At 41.0% G+C, this 23952-nt stretch overlaps 1 protein-coding gene across 5 annotated transcripts in view; it reads right to left on the bottom strand.

Annotated features, from left to right (window-relative positions):
- Positions 1–450: 450 nt before the first annotated feature.
- Positions 451–23952, bottom strand: part of LOC136443276 (uncharacterized) — a 33573-nt gene continuing 10071 nt past the window's right edge. For 2 of the 5 annotated variants that reach the window (XM_066440449.1, XM_066440450.1), the window contains exons 3-7: positions 10908–11048; positions 9779–10451; positions 6932–7019; positions 2790–2922; positions 451–2161 (exon numbers count right to left, since the gene is read on the bottom strand). In XM_066440449.1, coding sequence (XP_066296546.1) covers positions 1289–2161; positions 2790–2922; positions 6932–7019; positions 9779–10451; positions 10908–11048 — 1908 coding nt within the window. In that variant the 3' untranslated portion in view covers positions 451–1288. Of the gene's footprint in view, positions 2162–2789; positions 2923–6931; positions 7020–9778; positions 10452–10907; positions 11049–18474; positions 18644–23952 lie in introns of those variants that run through there. The other 3 variants (XM_066440451.1, XM_066440454.1, XM_066440452.1) reach the window with 3 other exon arrangements.

Below are 23952 nucleotides of genomic sequence, written 5' to 3'. Positions count from 1 at the left end.
AAGCAGTTAATTCTTTTAAGTTTTAACACTCCATATCTATAAAGACTGATAATGGTTTTGATCATTGAGTTTCTTTTACATGTAAAGGGAAAATTTCTCAGCAGCAAGGAAATGAAAAGAAAAATGTGTTTTGCATTTGTTTTGAAATGCAACAGCAATATGTAGGTTTGATGTTTTGTTAATACAGGTTGTTTTGTGGTTCAAGTTAAGTTCGCATTTAGTTCAAACTAATTAAAACCATATATACACAGTAATGGTTGTTACTTGTTTTCTACAGATACCACGTGTTTACAGAATGAAAGTATGTATGTAAGAGCAAAACACATTTAGATTGAATTATTTTTTTATGAACCTTACTAGTTTGCTTGTCTTGTAAACTTGATCTTTATAAGGGCTTGACAAGTGACATTTGATTGAAGCAACACAACAAAAAGAGCAGAACAACTTCACTATTTTGTGGGATTTATATTATATCGTTACATTTACATCGTATTACTGTGCGGAACATTCTTCATGATTTGCACTTAAACATCTACAGACGCAACAACATACAAAACATATTGCATTCTCTAAGTCACAGACATGTTACTGTATAATAGAAAATCTAGTCCTAAAATGTACACTTTCTGCACTCCCTCTTTTATTCGAGGGTTTTGTTTGTTAAATGCAGCTTATAAATTGTAGGCGGTAAACTTGAGAAAATCAATAGAGCCAGAATGTGACAAAAACAGCAATAAGTACGTAAAGACAATTCAAACAGGATATAATTCGAAGATTTATTTCCGGACGTTTCAAGTGACATCCCTCAGTCTTCTTCAGCGTCACTATGATGAACTAACAGAACGATTATAGTGACGCTGAAGAAAAGTGATGGATGTCACTTGGAACGTCCGGAAATAAACCTCCGAATTTTATCAATTTGTAGAATTTGAATTGTCTTTATATACTGTTCACCTGGATGTCTAACCTTCATAAACGTAGCAATGAGTACGGATATAAGTTTGAAAACGAGGCGTCCAGCGCAGAATTAAAGCATCTGCAAACATCATGCACTAAATCCTCACGGAGGTAATTTAATATGTGGCACTGAAATGTTGTTATTCATACATAATAATGTGCAGCAATGTTCTGCAGATATGATAATTTTTAAAATATGATGGATCCTCATGGAACTCTGGTAGCTGTCCCACAGCTTCAAAGCTGGCTGATAATGTGATATGATAGACATTTAACCAAAATTATCATGTGTCGAGAATTACCAATATGATACTTCGCTAGTTATTTTGAACTATAGCTCTGTGCTCATCATTCCAGTTTCATCCTCGTACGTGTCCTTTAGCACTTCCCTATCCTCGTGCTCAGGAGGCAGGTTTTCCGCCAGGGAACGCCTGAAACTCCCATGTCCCTCGCTAGGAGGCGCTGGAGTTCTACCCATCGGCTTCCAGATCTCCTGTAGGTTGAGTCTTTCTACAGGCTCGAACAGAGCCTGCGGTGAAATGCCGAGCTCCTCGAAAAATTCAGGCGGCAACTTTTTCATGTCCAAAGGAAGGGAGCCGTGGTGATACAACCACTTCGGCCCTTCGGGTATAGACATTTTGGGGTCTCTTCCGCCTCCTGGCGACTTTGCTGGAAAATGCAAAGATCTTACTTTCACGTCACTGCTACTTGGGATACGCTCCCTTTTCGGAGCTTCATCTATCTTACTGTCTATTAAATCTCCTATACTTTTCTTTTTTGTTTTGTCGCCCAGTTTCGACCTATTTTCTCTACTTTGCGCTGCATTAACGTGTATGTTGTCCTTGGAAACCAATGACGCGTCTTTGCTGTCCTTAGAAGCTGATACCTGATTTGAATCCCTCCTTAACAACGGAGAGGTATCGTCTCGAAGTGAGTCCACCCTTCTTTTGGCGTCCGCCATACTCTCAGTTTCGGAACTTTCCGCGGGCTCCTCTTGCGTGTCCACGCTAGGTTTCGCGTAGTAAGCGGACTCGTCAGGTTGCGTCTGCGCATGTGCGGAGACTGGCTCGCTGACGTCGACGCACTGATCAGGTATATGAAGCTGAGGGATGACGGTATAGGGATGGCTGTCCTCAACATCCGGGATCTTGGTGGTTTCCAAGGCGACGGTGTCAACCGTTACAGGCTTGTCGCCACGTACCCCCTGCAGAGAAAATGTAAGACGTTTCTGTGACCTTTGACCGGCAATGTGTGTTATTCCGCGAGAACGAATACTGACATAAGGCATGAAATTATACAAAAAAGGACACTACTCAAAAGGAAAAATAACATCCTTGTGAACAGTGTACTCTGTGCTTATGTGGTACAAGGCTTGTACGGTGCTGTTCCGATACATCGTGGCAGTTGAAATGATTTGTTCTGTTTCAGGTTATTGACTGATTCAAACACTTTCGTAACTTTGTTATAGTATATTCCCTTGTTGAACTATCAAATTAGAATATGATTTGTGAACTGCAAATGCAATATTCCCTTGTACGAAAGTTCTAATAAGTCACAAGAAAAAAGCAACAATAGTCACCCGTTTACGATGAAAGACTTTGCAGTAAACGTGGCGGTACTATCTTATGATAGTGGTCTGCTAAGTTTTTCATCGTAAACGTAATGTGTTTACTGCCATACACATTTAACATATATATTTGAAATATGTCACAAAATTACTCAGACAAAAATTATGTACAATCAACACATGTTCAAAGGAACCAATTAATGAACATAAAGTAGTGGAAGAAAATAAAACAAAACGGTGTACGTCCACCTCACAACACAAGTACCTGCCTAGAGTTGACAGAGGAAGTTCGTGAGGCCCCTGACGCTCGCCGCTCGAACTGCGCGTTCTTGTGAGACTTGCGCCTCCATTCCCGCTCATTCTCCCGTCTTTCCAATTGAGCCTTGTTCCAACGATTCCTAAAAAACAACCACAGAATAAAGTAGGATGTTTTGAATCTATAAATACACTGGTTTTAGAATCACTACTCTAAGAAAATCTATCCTGCTACTTAAGTTTTCATATATTTTTCGTTCACGCTAAGTTGAAGTGCATTGTATTCTAGTGTACATCATCATCATGTACTAGTAGTATACGTTAATCTCGCGAGAACTCCCTACGAGACTATCGGATGGGAAGATGATACGTATACAGATCTGAGTACATGTTTGGAATTGTGATGTTACTTTATTGTTGTTGTTTACCTTGTAGTGCCTAGTGGCACATAAAAAAGCAAGTTTCCCTGCTACTTCAGTAGCAGAGTATATCTTGCTAGCCCGTCCCTTCTAACGTGATCGAGGGATCTATTTTTACGTCCCTTTAAAAAGACGGGTGCAGTCCCAATCAAGATGCCCTTCCCACACTTCGAACCGGGGTCTCTCAGTTACCAACTTATTGGAACCAGTAGCTCAACTGTGTGGCTGCTACCAGCTGAGCTACATGGACTTTAAAACACATTTTAGATGTTCCAACTGTACAACATGCATGGATAAACCATACTTCTTGTTTTGTACATATTTCACAACCCGTACGTTACATGCCACATTTGACGACCCGGCTGTTGAATACAGAGATGTTCATCTCGCTTTAAGTAACGTTATATCATCTAAGACGTATTCCCAAGAGATACCGGAGGTTCTTATTAATTGTTCCACCGGGGATGATTAGAGAGAGTTGGAGAAACATGATCTTCCCTCGGGCCTACTTCTCTCCTCTCGTTAGTTGGCGTACATGGTAGACATTTTAGAGACGTACTGGGTTTCTCCTATTTTTATATCCATGATATAGTTTTGGGTGTGTCTGTGTGTGTGTTTATTTGTCTGTTTGTTTGTCTGTTTGTGTTTCCGCACTACTGTAGTCAGCATAACTCAAGAACCTCTTGTTTTTACTGTAGGTAGTATTCTTCTTGCCTTTTCTTGCCTTTTATGCCCACGGTCTTGATGACGACCATTCTGGCATGTTGGGAAAGTCATGTAAAGTGCCTTTCCTACGGGCACAAGATCGGTGACACGGCAGGATTCGAACCCGGGACCACTTGGTTCTGAGTGGAACACGCTGCCGTTGCGCCACACGACTCCACGTTATGTTTTGCTATAATGAAGTCTATTTTTCTTTTCTTGGTCTAGGTCTAGCTTATGCGTGTGTTATAAAATTGTATATGTTTTTCGTGCCATGCCTATGCGATTGACGAGATGGCTTGAACCACATACAAAATTGTAATGCCACAATAGCACACTGAACATAGTAGTAAAATATAAGAATTAGATAAGGAACTCTTCAGCGTTGGTGTCACAAACATGTTTCCAAGCGGGTTTGCTTTATCGTTTTATCTATTTTCTCTAAAAGAAGTTAAATCAGGCTGGGAACAATATGTTCATATTGATATTCAGATAAGTTGGCACTGAAGTGGGAAAGTTTTGATACAAAAGTTATATGGCCTTGTACAACCGTGAGTTGGCAGTAGCTCGCATATGCACATCAATGGATTCTCATTCCATCCAATCATTCTGGTTTATCTTATCGATAAACTTAGCTTAAGGTTCGTGTACGATTTATAAGATACGTGGAATCCCTCCAGCAAAACCCCAACTTGCCCAGACGGTTTCATTTAGCAGTAACCACCCGATACATCACCCCATATGTACTAATGAAAAATTCATGACTGAAAATCCTCTCCACCGCTCACGGACCTATCATTACGCTTTAGAGGGGGGACAAACAAATGGAAATTAATGGGGCACAAGTCATCGTAAATCTGGGACAGGTGGCGGGAACACTCGATCAGCAAAACGTGATTGACAGCTACAAAGGACGGTTTTAGTAGCCACAGGCACGTAGGAAACAGGCGAAGCAGCACGTATTGTGACCCTCACCTTCAACCCTTTACCATTACGTTATTTTGATATTTTTGATTTCGTCAAGTCGAACGTATTTTATATTCAGGAGCAGACTATTTCCTATTTCCACGCTGATAAGATCTGATTTCATACGAGAGTTGGCAACCGCTCTCACTCTTTGATAATCATTTGAGCGGGCTCTTTAAAGCATCCGTGGCCTTTATACTGAGTGTTGTCGTCTAGATATAAAGACGGAATAACGCTTTGCTTGTTAGAATCTTGGCTTATATTCAAAGGGCATGTAGGCACGTTGTGAAAGATGCGCGCGTTTAACAGCTGATTTGATTTACAAACTCGCCTAGGGGAGGAAATACATGTAAGGTCTTCAAGAGGCGAGAGAAGGAGAACAAGACAGGCGATTTTCTATTCCATTCCTTTCATGTTACTTTCTTCGACTCTTTCCTTTGGTTTCCATTTGAATAAAAGTGACCTAACCCCAAACCCTGAAAACTCCCCTTCTCGTGGACTTGATCCCCAACCACTCGACAATCAATCATAGCATTGCTTTGTAAATCCTAACTTCTTACTCGCTGAACTACACTAATATCTAACCACCAAGTAGATATCAGGAGGGAACATTGTAACATTCTTTAAATTTTTGTTCTATTTTCCTAACACAAAACGACTAATCAGCAAATGACCAAAGAGAGACCTGATTGCTTTACCGTGGTGCCACATGAAATATTTTCCATGACGTCATGATGACGTCATCCTTGCTCTGTGCGTGCCAGGACTCTATATCGCTTCTATTATTTAATGCCTGTAATGTGACTCATAGCAGTATTATGTCACTTAAGGCCTGCTCAATTTGTACTATAATGGCTCACCGCCTAACTACGTATTCAATCTTCCTCAAAATACCGAGTCAGATATTAGGGGTGGAATTTCCGAGGTGTAGTGTTTCTTCGATACTGCGCTACGATATTTGTTTGATTTCGAACATTTGTGTCCAAAACATTGCGATGTCATATCTAATCATTACATATTCCATCTTCCTAAAAAATATCTAGTCACATATTAGGGGTGGAGTTTACAAGGTGTAGTGTTTCTTCCATACGGCGCTACGATATTTGTTTGATTTCGATCATTGTGTTTCAAACATTGCGATGTCATATCATCTAAGTAATATCCCAGACACTCACTGGTGACATTGGTGTTGAAAAAAAGGCATTTCATGTCTTCAATTACGAACGCAATCAATGTCTGATGCCCTGTATTTGTGCCAGTAAGGACTAATGTGCAATGGCATATATCACCGTCCTTGGTGCTGAATGACACTCGACACAAAGTTATTCATGTCTGTTCGCTGGTGTCAAATGACATGCACTTTTCCGGTGCTATGTCTTTGGTGCTGAATGATATTCACATTGACGCCCCAACCCCTGTCCTTAGTTCTGAAGAGCATTCAAACTGACATTATTGTTTTAGTTATTAGTTATACAACATTGTTCATTATGTTCTGTAGTGTCTCTCGTCTCTGCTCCTGATTCTGAAGGACATTCACACTTACATTCACGTAACTCTCCCTAACTTTTAGTGAAATTTACACCGCTGAATGCTTTTTTGGCAAGTAAAGTGAAAAGTACATCGTTGCCCATATACTGTCATGTACATTTTCTTTGAGATGAGTTTGAATGTCTTCTTTTAAAACGCCCACCCTGATGTTGTCTCATCATCTCTCAAGGTTTCTCTGAAAACTTTTTTTATTGATTTATCGATTAGTATTGAGACTAGTTATCCAGCTGTCTGGAGGAATGAGCGTGTGTATGATTGATAGATCTGAAAATAATTTCATCAGGTTGGTAGAACATAGGATATTGGAGATACTTTTTACACAACCAGTTTATCTCACCTGTCGATGTTTCGGTGTCTGTCTGTCTGAGAAGCAGTACTCCAGTCAGAAACTCTGAAGAAGGTTTGTTTGTTTGTTTGTTTGTTTGACTGACAGACACCGAAATGTCAGCAGGTGAGATTAACTGGTTGTGTGAAAAGAATCTCCAATATCCGATTGGTAGATCTAATTGTAACTTACCATATCCTAACAATGAAGCCAGCGATGAAGAGCACACCAATGATGGAGAAGGACACAATCATCACAGTCTTCTGGAAGTCCGACAGACCTAATGGACGATAAGAGGAACACTCTTATTGGTTACAGTTGATGTCTCCGTTTGCCTGTGAGCTTACCACTAATCGGATTGGGTCGCCTGTGTGGCTGATGTTTATGTTAAACAAGTAAGACGTAAACTTGTAGGGGATTGGTTAGCTGCACACGGAATTCTGATTCAATGTCTAGTTATGGACGTATTAGACTTTGATGCGAGGTCTGTAATTTTCAGTAATGGTATATAATTTGTGTATACGCGTAAACACTGCGATTTCAGACAGCGCCTTTCATTCAACCATTGCACATGAAAGGCAGGGAGACTATAAGGGAAGAAATGAGAAAATAAGCTAATATTAACGTTTTGGGAAAATACAAGAGATAATGGAAGAAAGATTTCCAGGTATTCGTGTTCGTTGTGAATGAAGTGTATGTAATTTTTTTACTTCGCTTTTTGACAGACAAGGCCGTGGCACTGCACTCAAGTTTTCCATAACTTATTTTAACAGTGCCACGTACAGAGAACAATATACCAATTTTTACACCTGGGTGGAGTGAGGAAAGCAGTGTAAAGTGCCTTTCCCAAGGGCATAACATCGGTGGCGTCAGGGGGATTCGAACCCGGGACCGCTTGGTTCTGGGCCGAGCACCCTGCCGTTACGCCACACGACCATGCATTGCATTGTACGGAATTTGGTTTCCCATATCGTCGGGGAATTAAGCGTACCATCTCTGCATCTGTATGTTCGTGTCAAAATATGTTCTGAAAATCATAACACGTTCTAGCTCATGTTAATAACGTTACAAACATAACGAGAGGAATGTTGAAGTCTAGTTTTATCTGACTGCATGAGACATGGCCTATAGATAAGACGGCACCGCCTTTTCCCAAATACACCAGCAGACAATATTACCGACTATACCATCGTTATGAGGGGGAGACGGAATGCTACAATCGAATGGAAATCCTTTCGAGTCGTTGGAAACACTTTTAGACGTGGATGACGAATTTCCTATCCAATCCGTGTAGACCAAATGCATAGAGCTATTTATATCAGAGTTTATATGATAGAAATTCCTCCAATGATTGTAAGAACCCATTCTAAACCCATACTATACACTCTTGCATTAGGTAGATTAGCCCTTAGATATATATAGAACTGTAGCTATGTACCAGCCATACTTTCTACAATTGTTGCGCAAGAAAGTTATCATATCATAAGTGCCGATGTGTTTTATATCAAATGCGCCACGGAGTAACTTTTACAATCAAACTAGAAAAAAGCGACAACTTGTCACAGGAGATGTGAGGACGTTTGCAATTTCACACAAAATAGCCCTTTCGTCTCATTGCTCGTACAGGTTCTTCAAACAAAACGCAGTCTCTTATCAGCCTGGTTTATCCGTGAAAGAACCCTGATGTTCGAACATTACCAGCAGTAATACACGCTTGATGTGATGTATGTGGCCCGTAAAGAGCCCCAGAGGATAGATTCACCTTGTGATGACCACATGTAAGGACGAGGCTCAATAAGGTGAACAGGGAAACTCTCAGCGATAAGACACAGGATCGAATGTTGTTCCATTCGAGGTTGTCTAAATCTGCGAGGGTGATCTTGTAGCTTAGGTGTTAATGAGATCAGATTAAACATTCTCTGTAATGAAGTCATCTATACTGGGGCTTCTGTTTATTTCCAGAGACGGGGGTGGTAATGTATTTTTGTAACATGTGGCAGGCGGTACCTTTGTTTATCGTCGTGTACAATTGTTTGATGTTAAAGAGAAGTACTGAAACCATGCATGTATGATCAGATCTAAGGGTTTACAGAGGCGTGAAAAAATAATGAAGAGGTTTTGAAACGGCGGTGAACTATAGTGCTAAATTTGAAAAGAATGAAACATGAAAGCTAGCAATATAACACCATGCCAGTAGTTAAGCTGCAGACACTCGCCAAACCTTTGAGACTAAACCCCTATCTTTATGTTATTATTATCATTATTATTTTTTGATATTGTACATTTTGTTATATTTAAATATCATCACATGAGACGTAAGTGATAGCATACAAATGAGGGACGTATTTACATAATTTATGAAGAAATGCTACAATAGCCTTCTTTGCTAAGACTTCCATACCTTGAACAACTTGTGATATTTGGTTATAAAAGATGAAAATTTATGCAAATGAGGACCTTATTTGTATAATCAATGACAAACATGTGTGAGACGTCACTCGTTTAAACAATGTTTAAGTTTGAACTACACACTGGGTGTTTTTTCAAGACCATTGTATCTGTCTCCTTCCTAAAATAGATTTGAAAATCGATTTTTTTCATGGACCTTTCCCCAGGCGGATTTGAGAGCCTTTTGGGTAAAGCCAGTGTCAATACGACTGTAGGATATCTTAATCCCTGGCACTTCACCCGGACAGTGCACGGGAGCGGGTAATGGCGCGGAATGGCCTTTGCCTGGATGTTAATAAATTATTTGGTCACCTCTCTGGAGACAGCAACGTTCTAAAGCGGAAATACTCTTACAAGTAAAGGCTCTATGGTGTCCCAAAAGGCATTTGTCATTGTTACATGCCTACTTTGCGTTAAGAGTAAATAGTGTCACTTTCTATATGCTTTGGTGTTAGTTTTATAGGGTTGCGATACGCTGTGATTTGTAGAGTAAAGCCTGCGTTTAGATTACACATAAAACCTGAACCACTCTTTACCAATTCTCTACGGATGCACTAATTGTCCTCTAAAGAATATGTCCTTAGTTCTTACCCTGTTCATCATCGTACCACGCCCACGTCGTGGCATTTGCAGGAGGTAACGTTGTCTGGTTGTCTATGGCCGGAGTCGTTGGCAGCACATTCGTTGGCGGAACATTCGTAGACCTTGCCATATCTAGCAGCTTTGTTGACTGCGCAGCAGTAGTCAACCTTGGAGAAGACGTGGAGGAAAAACTGAAGAGCCCCGTCGATGATCCATTTACCGTTGAGGGTTTAGCTGTTGTTGAGGTAGAGATCGGACTGGGCATTACTTTAGAGGTTGATCTCTGAGATGTTGTGGATTTGGGATTTGTGACTGAGGCATACGGTTCTATTCCTGTACTTGCCCTCACTGTTGAGTAGGTTGAGTTATTGCTGTTGTTGCTGGTAATATTCGGAGTTGTTGTTGCAAAGCGTGTTGTTCTCACTGACGGCGTGCTGGCATTGGTCGATGAGCTGCTTGCGTTTGCCGTAGTAGCTGATGTTGTCGATGACGTAGTTGATGATGTGGTTGATGACGGTGTTACCGCTACAGTTTGATTGACAGCTGTGGAGGACGAGACTTTCAACGCTGTGGTATTGAGGACGCCGTTTGACGCGGAACTCCTGAAATTGTCCGTCGGTAGCTCAGTCGGTAGAACCGTCGTTTCGTTGGCGTTGATATTGCTTCGTCTCTGCCGCAGCAACTGTGCAAAACAAGAGAACGTTAACATCAAAGGGTCCTCATCTGAACTATTGTATACACGGCGACCTTTGTCGCCAGGACATGGGGCAACCTTAAATTGCCCTTAATCATTGTATAAGCTGCAGTAGAGACAGACTATTACGCCCACACAACCCTGAACTGAGTCTGTTTGATTGCTTAACAACATCTCAAAGGGAACCAGACAGATGGCTACAGAGTACCAAACTAGGGACCGATCGTTTGTATAGACAGCTACATATAGGTATAGAATTGCAACATACACACGGCCTTAGGAGGTTTGACATTATCATTTATCAGCCCGCGGGCGGTTCCTTTGATCACAAGTCTGTGTTCCATGATAGTTGTATAACATCGCATGAATACAATCTGGCGCTGTGATAAAACGTCAAACATAACAGACATCCTCTGATTGCAGGTGGAGATGAAAGGCACTGACCGATGAAGGGCTGTCCCTGCGTTCCGGATGTATGACGTCAAAGATCCGGTGTCCAGAGACCACAATGCTTTGCGGGCCGTTGGATGATAGCGAGGTGAGGGAGAGACACGTGACCAGACCCAGGAGTTCAGTCAGTTCCATCTAGTGTACAAAACGAACAGGTGAAAATAAATTCATGTTAAAATCATATGGGGGTTGATTTGCAAACGGAGGCATTGTTTGTAATTCTATATTTGTCTCAAATTACCCGTGAATGGTTGTGTAGAGTACCAGACAACACTCCAGAACTCCATCATATTTAACTGTCAAGTTTAATGACACGGTGGATATGCTCAGGGACATATAACCAGCTTATATGGATGAAAACAATACCATGTTACTTTCAACCGCTTACTGGTATTAATAATCTTAAACCCAAGTCTCGTAACGTAAACCATATATTGTATACACATATGAAATGTTATGATATCGGTACTATTGCCATCACTCTAGTACCGTTTCAAATAGTCTCCTTATATTTCAAATATCAGTCTAGAGAGACGAAAATACAGCGACATAAATGCACAATTAAAATTTCAAGAGTTATGGACCATAACATTTATAATTAGAAATGTCCGACTCCTATAACATAATAAAAGAGTCCATCCAAATGTGTAGTAGTGACTGCAGATTATATCAGGTTAAGGGAAAACTTGATGCGAGAAATAAAGTAGTGGAAAATATAAACGATGAGGAATAATCAAGAGTGCTTAAAAGCTAAAGAAATCTTGAAAGCTAACAGAAGAAATCAAGAAACATAAAACCAATGATGCTACCTGATCTGTCGAATTGTAATTACAACTGTGATACCATATCTTTGTTTTATCACATTGCATGTACTTTAATTATAGATCTACTCGTATCAAAGTAATCAGTCGTAATCACGTGTGTGATTCAGAAGTAACGATCGATTGCCATTTCGCTTAAAATAGTACGTAGAGTGCCGACTTGTCCTAGAAGCACTTTCACCAAGGTTATCTCTTTTATAACGTTCTAATGTGAGTGACAAGGATCACTTCATACAGTCGGTAAGGCATGGCAAAGTGTTAGCTTGAGCCTACTGACGACAAAAGACGCTCCCTTTTTTCCTGCATAATGACGTTACCTTTGTTATATCCTGAAGTGGTTATTATGTGTGGGCGGGCGTCTTTTCAGACAGGTTTTACCAGGTTTTCTCTCGACATTTTCAATTACATGAATGTTCGTGTGCACGTTATTGGTTTTTGCCACCCTCCGGGTGCTACGGGATTTCTCTATCTCCGCATTTAGAGAAACCTTGCGATGTGTGCGTCATAACTAGATATAAACGCCAGGGCGCTTGTTACTGACCAGTAATGGCCACTAGATATGGCCATTTAGATTCGGGTTGTTTGTTAAGAAAGCCTTAATGAGGCAATGTAAGAGCAGAGCACATAGGGAGCCATCGCAAGCACACCGTTTGTCAATAAACGCGACGTTTTCTCTTTGAAGTAAAACAACTACGGGGCTTGCCCATTCCACAATAGGGGGGGCCCTGGAGCGGTTTAAACTTCTACCGACCCTGAACGACATTTCTGCTCAGATCTAGAGAAGTCGCAAGCTCAAGCCAACGTCGTGATTTCCAAAGAAATGATTCTAACTGAGAGAGCAAGTTATATCTCAAATCTGGACAGTTAAGCAATCAATCGGAACTGTCCTTGGTTAAATCGTATGCTGTGTCATGTTTCTATACAGTATGATGGAGTTCCTCTTTATGTCATTCACTGGAGAACACACAACATTTTAATGGAATCCCACGACTGCTCAGTGCAATGCATAAATGGAATGTGTACTTAGGTTGATGTAACTCCCGAGAGCCAACCTGGCAGATCGATAATTCAACTCGCTGTTCTATCTCACCACAGACAACATGGCCATGGGGAATAGAATCCTGTACAAAAAAGATGGTGTCATCCTAGTCAAGATGGTACCTTCATAGAACAATTTCTAACATCCCTACGGCTATTTGTAAAAGATGGTACGAACTAAGATTGTCAATTAAGAAGGTTCTTTTGCAGATGTGTAGATAATAGATATAGACAAACATGGTTGAAGGACATTTTCTGATAGTAATAATTAAATCAATGCCTGATTTAAGTTTGGTATTCAATAGAAGTACATTTTCTATGTAATGTGGCGGTTCAGATTTACGTCATGTTTCAAATTAAACTGATCAGATTGAATGGAAGAGCGTGATTGGTCAGGATTTGAAATGTGGGCCGTTGGCAGGCCGTAATTGAAAGCGGCAGACACGATGTCCATGTGAAGATGGGCGCGTGATTACTCTAAATCTCAATCAAATTGTTTTCTCGCCACTGACGAGGTCAGCCAAAAAACATCAAGAGTTATCCACATCAAAAGAGCAGGCCGCCCTCCACCAGCGTGCCTCCTCCGTACAGTTCAAAGTGCCCTCTTATCGATACTTCCTCCAAAGGATAGATGAGACTTATTTTATTTCATTTCATTTTCATGAATCTTAAGGGTGGTCCCTTTCGTTCACTTGATTGGCAATAAGCATCTTTCAATGTCTATGTAGGTGTTGAAAAGTATTGGAAAAAAAGTCCCCTCTTTCAGTATCAAACTTAGCATTAATGAACAATCGTAAAAGGGCCTAGCGGTATGGCATATGAATACCTCTTGAAACCCATAAAGACGGAAAATTTAGGTTAACAAGCTGGGATGATAGCCCTAATCTTGGGCATTGCAGTTATAAGCGGTTTTTGTAAACCGTTTTAGGCCACATGCTTAAAGGGGATTTTCCCTTCCGACGTGTTTTATCCATCCGTCTTTTGATGTTGTTGTCCTTGGTGCTGATAAGACGGCGATTGGAAATCCACTATGACACTAACGTCCTTGTCACCTGTACACACAGAGAAGCTCGGTAATTGTTTAATTAGCATAACCTAGGGGCCGTCTAAGGGGATTTTACTAATATAGCGGGCACAACCACAGCTTTTTATCTCCATGAAAAATGGAGATATAGTGTTGGGTGTGTCTGTGTTTGTGTTTCCGGACTCTTGCAGTCAGCATAACTCAAGAACCTCTGGATAGATTATGATGATATTTGGTATGTCGGTAGGTGTTGGAAAGGCAGGGCCGATTTTGGACCCCCTGGTATGTACGTGACCTTGGTACTGCAGCTGAACTTCCGTCTTTTGTATCTTTTGACCTGGACATGCTATGGTCTTGATTTTTTGGTTGCTGGTACTTTTAATGTAAGAATGAAGTGGTGTAGGTTTGGGCCCCCTAGCAGTGTGCTCTGGAACTACAGTACAGGGGCGTTTTTTTTACTAGTTGAGGTTGAAGCAGCTTTTCTCTCTCTCACCGAGTACATGTATATCTACTGTGCTATGCGTCATCTTACATCAACGTTTGGGCTTGAAACGACCTGTTAATATGCAAGGACACATTCTAATGTATATCGCATATACAATGGTCACCCATTTATGTCAAAATTTCAAACCGCTACAACGTCAGATGTATGCATGGCGTGAAAACTGAAAGGGTTACTAACATTTGTCTAATGTCAAAGTTCGTTGCATTTGTTGCCTTTTAAGGAAAATTGTTCTTGATTCTTCACAGAAATGATTTTTCATTATATTAACTCACGTTTGGGGCGTGTATCCAAACTCCTTTCAATTCATGTCTTTGGCATGCACAATTTTGACTTGCACAATATTGTGACGTGTGCAGCAATAATGATATTTTAGGGGCGTACCGTTTTTACCCATTGTTCTCAATAGTTCGGAAATGTCCTTGCCTTCCCCCTGATATGTAATGAATCATCCCGTTGTATGTACGTACTACGCATTCAATCTCTTGTGGTTAACGTAAGTTAAGACATTTGGCATAATGTAGGGTGTAAAGCGTACATTTACAAAGGTCGAAAACATACACATGCTGCATGAGCGCGTCTTGACTAAGCGCAATGACTAAGACTAGGTGTGACAGGCCGTTCAGTGTAATATAACCAGCTGCTGCCGCGCCGCGTGTCTGTAAAGCTGGTGTGTTACACCGAAGGGCAGCTATACCAGCTATACAGATACAGATGACGAAGCTGGCGGTGTTACGCCGAAGGGCATTTATACCGGCTATACAGATACAGAAGCCGGTGTGTTACGCCGAAGGGCGTTTATACCGGCTATACAGATACAGATACAGAAGCCGGTGTGTTACGCCGAAGGGCGTTTATACCGGCTTTACAGATACAGATACAGAAGCTGGTGTGTTACGTCGAAGGGCGGTTATGTAGAATGCCTTATCTAACAAATGTACTGAAACACGTGCAACATTGAAATGACATTTCCCTTAGTCCTTAACACCCATTGAATGCAATATTTATAGCACGAGCAGCAAGGAGTATCATCCACTTGTGCTAAAAGGTGTTAAAACATTCATAGTTACTAACAGAATTCAAAAGTGAAAATACCTCCTACAGTTTCAACGGCATGTAAACAGCGACAGAAGGTCTAATTTGCGAGCGGCTTCTTTAATCTTAAAGACGATCTGAGAACAAAGACACAACCTAAGGGAAGAACCTTTTGAGAAACATTGCGACCTTGGATTGAATTAAGGTCGGCAACATGGCTGCATGACCAGACTCAAAACGGCTAGGGTATGATTATCAGGTTATTGACCTGAATTGGAAATGGAGCTTCATTAACATTACGTATTCACAACAGCAAATGCTTCTCAGTTTCAACGTTTGATGATCGCAAGGCGTAGGCTTCAAAGATTTCCTTGCTTTAAGATAACCGACAGCGTTGAAGAAGGTTGTTGACCTCCGAAACCTTCAACTCTTTATAAATCTCCTTTGGTGTGACTTTCGCAAGTGCTCTCGTGATTTCACGCGTGATCTTGGCTAACGATGTGTTCAGTGGAAAAAAAAGGATGTCGCCTTAAGTCAGGACCAAATAGAGACAAGCATAAGCTAGAAATTCATTCACCATCTTAGCTTAAAGAATTCGTGTAGCACACCAACTGTTTTAACAGGTTGTTGGCGCTCTTAACATCTTGTTGTCCCATGTAACCTTGGACAAGAGCATGGTACTAGTATTCAATTATGTGAACAAAAACGACTACATGGCGGATGTAACTGTCGGAACTCAAGTCAATTGCAGCTGCTTGTAACAACACGAGTATTCACGAGAACTGTTAAATGATGATGGCAAAAAAGTGCCACTAAGGGTAGTGGTGCAACAGAAATGTGATGAAGGCAAAAGTAAGAATGATTACACAGGAAGTAAAGTTTCAAAGAGAATCCCATAATGAGAAAATATATCTATTTACGTAACCCCTAACTTTCACGTTGATAGATAAAACTGTAACTTGTTGAAAGATAAATTGAAATGGATAAGAGGAAATGTTTTAAACAACACACAAATCTCAACATGCAATATTAGGGTCAGAAAAATCGGATTTTGAAAGTCAGTAATTTCTATACATGATTAGTTCAAACAACACTATCACAATGTATAGAAACGTCCATAATGCATGATCATATGAATACGACGTTATTGTGATGTGAGAACTCACTGAAGATCGTGGCCGTAGTTTTTGTAGGCTCGCGAAACTAAGGGATCATCGTACGGCACGATCTTGCGCGGTTTTGAAATTCTAAAAGTATGAAATCATTACGCAAATGTGCTTCACAATGTCACTACCATAAAGATTTCAGCATTTTTTGTATTTTCAAATTTTGGCGCTAATATTGCTTTGGTTGCCTTTACGAGGACTATACACCCTAAGCTAGATGATCAGACCAAGTACCAGCTAGAGGGTCTTCTCTTCTTCAAGATGAACATCTTGTCACCATCTATGAGAAGGACAATTACTCATTTGACATCATTTCTTGCTGAGGATGAATAACACGGGCTGATTTATATGCATGAAGAAGTGAGTTCACGTGTACCTACAGTGTATTTCATGTGAAGAATCTTGTCGGGAACACGTGTTCTTCTTATTGACAAACCATGTATTACAGGCTCCATATGTTCATACATCTACAACTGTAGAAAAGGAATTGAAGCTGTGCATAACAGTATTAGTCTTTAGATGAAGTAGAATATCACGTTTTTAACATAACTGTAAGTATACCACCGCTTAATCACCATGACCTGTACTTAGCTTGTAAGAGCAGAAACGTACAATAAAGGTCTTTCATTCATTCCGTGATATACGGATAGTTATCACACGGTCCGGAACACCCGCATCAGGCCCGTATTATGACATAAAAGGTGATATCCAAGCAGGGAGGCTAAATTGTTACTTCTTTTAGCTGTCCTTTTCTGTGGAGGAGACGCCTTGACAGAGAATATGGCAACAGCTAGGAAAAAGCAACAACTGAGCCTCTCAAAAATCTGTTAGACCTGCAGTTTTTTCGTGATGTTTTTCATCTCTATTTCATATAGAACGAGAACGTTATCACTTCCCCCGCATCGATACCCATCAAAACCCTGTTAAAATTTCTTGTCATCTCTATCAGATTACCATATGATTTTAACAAATTTCAGTCAATGATATTGCCCTCTTTGCTCTATTTGTGCGGAAGTAACAGACATCCTTGTGTTAAATTAGATGGGAACACATCATAATACCATCATGATTGGTAATCGCATGTAGAAGATCACATATGGTGGCTGTGGTATCACCACAAGGGTTTTGAGTGGTGTCTGGAACGGCTACCTTATCTTCAAGCAGAGGTGCGGTTTTAGCTTGTTTTGTTTTTGTATGCATTTTGGTGCGTTTGTATATATCCAAATAGGTTTAAAATGTTAAACCTCCTTGATATATCTTGTGTGGTTAGTCTTATACTACAGTACTGCAGTTGAAAAATCGAAAAACTAGCCAAAGCCATACCTCTACTTGGAGATTACGGTTGCTCAACAATACCTCAAGATCATGCTGTACTATCGAGCCAGGGACGCTCTCATTGGAGATTTATCTAAAAAGCTAAATCGAGTCTCGTGGTTCCATACCAGGCCTCAATCAAGTCCGTCTGACGTTAGCTTGACACAAAACGGGCACATAATGGACAAGCACGTCATTTGCATATATGTCCACGAACAAGAGTACGATTTTCTTGACGCTTTTTCTAAGCTGTCTTTTGTTTGGTTGCGGGTGGCTATTGTTTCGCAGTTGGTCAGCACCATGTTTATACCGCTCGCAAACAGACGTCTGTAGTTTGCAGCGATAACAAAAGGCCTAGGGAGATCCCGACATTTGGTGAACAAAGGACTTGGCTCCCTCGACTACGTAGGGCTAAGAATATACAATTACATTTATATGTTAAATCCCAATGGCGTGGAACACGTAGGCTAGCTCGTGATAAATACATTATAGCCAACAGGGCTTAGAAAAAAAGGTTAAAAAAACTCTTATTGTTTATTCTGTCAGGAATCTGTTCCTAGCAAAATAAGACGCAGTTAGTGCGATGCATGGATTTAGAAGAGCAGCATATACTGAATAACCGTTGAGGAGACGCAATGAAATTCAAAATGATTCACCTCACCTCACCTACATTTAGAAAACATCATGACGCTAGTCCACCAACCTTCCCTCGTCTATGCGGTGGTCTGTACCGGATATTTGTCTGCTGTTCCCGCCCGGAGCGGTTCTAAGAGCCGGCAGCAAGTGCGCGTGACTCGGACCGGCTTTTTCCCGCGACTATCAATTCTCCCACCAAACGATATCCAAAGGACCGGTACATTATCGTCAAAGAGCGGGGTGGGTTATCATCATTACTAGGTTACCGACTGTTATTCTAGATTTCTTTACGGTTGTAGGAAACGCAGGCGAGCTAAGGAAAACACAGACCTGTCTGATGGAGAAGAATAAGCATGGAGAAATCTGATAGGGCAGGTGTTCCATTGAGAGGAAGGTAATGTCGTTCTTGTAGCGACCCCTTTTCGGAAGTAAACTGTCCCACGCGCATCAGTCAGGTTGTGTAGGACGAGAGCATTTTGCTTGCAGGTAAGGGGAGGCTGGGGAAATATCAGAATAACTTACAGCTCTTGGACAATAGGAGTGCGGACAACAATTTACCGTGTTTCAAATTCCTTATGACGACAGGGTCAGCAAAGGTTGATGTGTATGAGGCGTACGTTGAACATGTTTTGTCAACATGTGACAGATATGGGGAGGGGACACGGGGAGCTGTAGCCTGCCATGGCGTCTGCTTGGTCACATTATTGTGAACAACTCTACGTCCTTAGCGATTTGTCTTCATTTCTACAGTACATTCTCATATCGGTACGTAATTCTCTAAAGGCACGTTAATAGCCAGCATGGCTACAAGGAAAGGTGGCAAGGGATCCTATTAGTTCGCATATTTACGTAAGACGTATTAAACGGTACCACCTTTACTTCACCCTAAGGAAGTAAACTATTGTTCGGACGTGTCTGTCTGTCAGTCTGTCTGTCTGTCTGTCTGTCATTCTGTTTGTCTCTCTCTCTCTTTCACACACATTCTCTCTCTCCCTCCCTAAATCTATCTCCCTTTCTCACACATTCTCTCTAGCTCTCTCTCTTTCACACACATTCTCTCTCTCTCTCTCTCTCTCTCTCTCTCTCTCTCTCTCTCTCTCTCTCTCTCTATGTTTAAATGTGTACAGAATAATTTTGCCATCTCACGATTACAAGCTATTATCTTTACAACAAGCAAATGACATCGTTCTTTGGTTGAAATAAAAACAATCTCCTCCTGTAATAAAAGGAGATCAGAAGAAGCGCCATGTTTCACAAAAGGATTTTTCAAACAGCACTTTGAATGGGCTTTTTGCGTATGGTAGCCATCTTTTAGTTCTTTTTGGCATGGCATTGTCAAATAATATTGGTTGTAGTGTGTTATAGGTATAGTGAGTAATAACTGTTATATTGATGAGAATGATAAAAAGATGTGTTGGTAAGAATAGATTCTAATATTAACTCAGAGTTATGTTCCGCTAGGTTGAAGAGGATTTTGTCTGTCTGATACGTTCTTGCAATTAAGTCGAGAGCTGAAGCTTCACAAATCTAATGGGACGGATGAGCGAGGTCACAGAATGCCACTCCTATGATGGTCTCGTTAACTGGTGGTCTGATGGTGTCCCGGAGGGGAGAACTGACATTTTCCAAGCGGAGGTTTGACCGATCACAACTGCGATTACGTCCTACGTTCTGTGAAGGCAGGGCGGGCGGGTGGGTGGTGGGTGTTCGGAGCGGGCGAACTGTGTATGGCAGTTTGCCCACTCAGTGAAAGCAAGGACGGTCCGGTATAAAAAACGTGCATATACATGACGATTATACTAGTATATGTACGACAAAAACGAAATGCGCATTTGATTCCAAAGAGACGCACATCTTTTATGCACTGAAGGGAACGTAGTACTGTACATCGGATGCACGTACCGATTAAAATTTATGTTAAGCACTTTCAATTTGGCAGGCTACATTTATACAAAATTCAACTTAAATACGAGTTCGGAGATCTCATATCTCCATGAAATATATATTATGGAAATTAGGCCCTCATTTGCATAATTTGTATTCAACCATGTTCACCGTCACATAACTTCCAAATGCCACAAGTTTGAAATTCCAGTTATCTACCAATATGGAATTACAGTATTAGATCTTCATTTGCACAACTGCATCAGTTCTTCCTTACATCACAAGCTATCTGCCACCAAGTGATAAAGACCATAGTCACAAAAGATACAAAAAAAATGAAAGTTGTGCTGCAGTGCCAAGGTCACATACCATGCATGGGGCCCAAAATCGACCTTAACCTTCGTCTTCCGTCTACAAACACTTGAGATGCATTTCTGTCATGGAGAAGGCAAAGCGTTACAATCGATGATCTATGCCATAAATAGAACGAATAGTGGTGGCTATTCTGTGTGTGTGTGTATGTGTATGTGTATGTGTGTGTATGTGTGTGTGTGTGTATGTGTATGTGTATGTGTATGTGTATGTGTATGTACACAGCAATAAAACCGTTTCTACTAGATACATGACTTGTCAGCAGGAATATCTTCCCAAGCTCAACGCCAAAGGAAGAGCGACAGTGTACAAGGCTCAGGTGCGCAGCATCATGGCATATGCATCACTGTGCTGGATGAGTGCCCCTACCACCTCACTAATGCTCCTGGACTCCATCCAGAGAAAAGCACTCCGCATCATCGGTGTGAACGAACAACAGACAGATCCCATATACAGGAAGCGTGCGTAGTCCAGTGGTTAGCGATCTTGCCTCTGGAACTAGATGCCCCGGGCTCGATCCTGGCTGTGTCGCTCACCCGACATGCACGCTACCGGAAAAGGTCGCAGTCCTTAGGACGGGACGTTAAGCCGTGGTCCACTGTTCATTGTGCTTGTCGAAAAGAGCTAGGGGTACAATGAACCTGTAAATACTGTTTATAGCGTCTGTCTTCCTGTCACGACCAGTGGAAGATTAGCTCATCTGTTCATTGACTTCATTTGAGCTAAACTGGTTCGAGATCACTTTCTTTTTCCATCTCTTAGACGTCAAGTTACCGCTACAGCCTTACTCTACAAGATGCACACCAACCAATGCCCACCAGACCTGGAGAAGTTGCTACCTCAGCCGTTCACACCCAGACGTACAACACGCTCCAGCTTAGCTATGCCAAGACACGCTCTCATCGAACCTGTCTCCAGAACTCACACAACAGGCAGGACATTTACACATGCATCAATCAGCACCTGGAACGCGCTCCCGGACAGTGTGGTCCGAGACATTAACGCACGGGGCCTTCAATCCTTTAAGACTCGTGCCCATCACTATCTCTTAAAAACACTTGACAGCTGTGAACCACTGATTGGTCACTGAACTGAATCACTATATTGAGTTTCTGTCATAGCATTCATGATAGTGACTATTGTTCACAACAGCATGTTATAGAAAAAAAAGAAGTGATCTTATAATCTTTACAGAGTAAGTAACATTTTGGAAGGGTAGGTCTGTGACATTGCCTGTTGCCGCATGAGGTAAAGTGACTCAAATCGGCCCCATTTTCCTTGATTAAAAGTCAAAAGTGTCGCTCACGCGAGCTTGACTGACAATGTAACCCCAAGGTTAGTAACATTGCAATCACCTCCAATTATCTGCTGATTACCAGTCAACTTGGGAAATCAGTTTATGTCAAAGAGTAATTAAGCGCGACCACCTATGTCCTTGTTATCACATGGCCGGTCACCTTGGACGTGTTGTGAAAGTATACACCGAACACTACAAAGTCAAAGCACCGGTACCATGCGTTTCCCGGCGACTTCCAATGAGCATGGATTAGGCCGTGTTGATTTGATTATATGGGTGACATCCGCGTGCGCATCAATTTTCGTCCGTTTCCAAACAAAAAGAGAGAGGTTTCGGCCATACCGTAAATCGTTAATAGCAGCTGCAAAATGAGAAAAAAAACATATTCAAAATTGGCGATAGATGTTTCATAAAACGGATACTAATGTCTTAGAATGCTAATAAGTCAATTCCAGAGTCAATGAAGAAGTTTTGAAAGAACAAAAATGAAGAATCTATATTTCGGTATACCATATTCTGTATGTTTAGTTTTGTTCGACCTTCCTGAATACATAGATTTCCCAATGAAAGCATCTTTTTCGAAACTTTTTTTTATTTGCATGCACGCTGGCATCAGTTTTGGTGTTCCCAGAGGATGTCATCCATATAATCAAATCAGTATGGCCTTATAACCTTTTCACTATAGTACTACACAACAAAAGTACCACGCAAGAAGTTAACTTGCTTCTCTTTACTACGGCGACCTAAAAGAGATTATTAAGAGCATGACACAGTACACGACAGTTCTATTCTAGGCTGGGCTGGCTTAAATCTCCTGAAGATTAGATAAGAGAGGAGAGACGGGTGGAAAAGTGCATGTTTCTGTTGTCGTGATGATTAATTCCTTTTCGTGTCCAAAAATTGCACTTTACATGTGTCCTAGTTCGCATAGCCACCTACATATTCCGATATGATCTGCATTATGATATGCCCTAGATTTTACATAGACCATACGATTTATCAAAGATGAGCATATGCAGTTGGGGTTTACACTACAATTTTGAGTATGGGCCACGGGCACTATGTGGCGTTTTCTTACTATTAAAGAAAAAGCATTTATGTTATTTAATGCAATCAATGCTTACCCTCTTTTGTGACAGCATATCTACTATGTAAGTTTTTGCTTTATATACAGACTAAAATGATACATACTTCATTTGAACAATGTATAAAGTTGACCGTTCCGTCCTTGGTGCTGAATAACCTATTTTGTGACAGCATAACTATTCTGTAAGTTTTTTTTTGCTTTACATACAGACTAAAGTTATACATAGTTCATTTGAACAATGCGTAAAGTCGTATTGACCGTTCTGTCCTTGGTGCTGACTCTCTTTCAGCTGGGATCCCTTCAGAACATTGAATAACCAATTGTAACCAAGAGTACAGGTCAGCTAAAATTCTGTTACTTTACAGTTTTCCTGTCGAAGTTTTACGTTTGGAAAGTGATTGCTGCTATAGTGTCTCAGATTGATGTGTGCGGATTCCTGACATACAGTCAGCGGGCTGTAATAAGAGGGCACGGCCTCCACCCACGGCTGTGCTGCCATCACGCTTGATTCCTGACAGGGAACAATTTTCACCGCCCTTTCTGTTTAACCAAATATAAATGTGCACATTAAAAGGCTGGGAAAAACACTAGTAGGCTTTAATGTGAAGGATAGGGGTTCGCGCTTAAAAAAAGGAGGCAGAAATGTATATATACAAAATCAAGATGCACACGTTGACCTAGAATAGAACATTAACGTTTTTTGGCCTAAACTTTCAGACGATATTGCGACTAGGGTTGTTTTGTACCTTATAAACATTTTATCTATCTATAATTCAAAGTTACAAGGTGGGCGTATAACTGTCATGACGTGGGTAGGTTATAAATTCCCCTTCTAAAATCGTAGGACCACCCACAGAATAGGA

Source organism: Branchiostoma lanceolatum, chromosome 10, assembly GCF_035083965.1.
Source record: "Branchiostoma lanceolatum isolate klBraLanc5 chromosome 10, klBraLanc5.hap2, whole genome shotgun sequence".
In the NCBI taxonomy this organism is placed as follows: Eukaryota; Metazoa; Chordata; class Leptocardii; order Amphioxiformes; family Branchiostomatidae; genus Branchiostoma; species Branchiostoma lanceolatum.
Note: the sequence above shows the minus strand (reverse complement) of the source record. Positions and strands in the feature narration are given on the sequence as shown.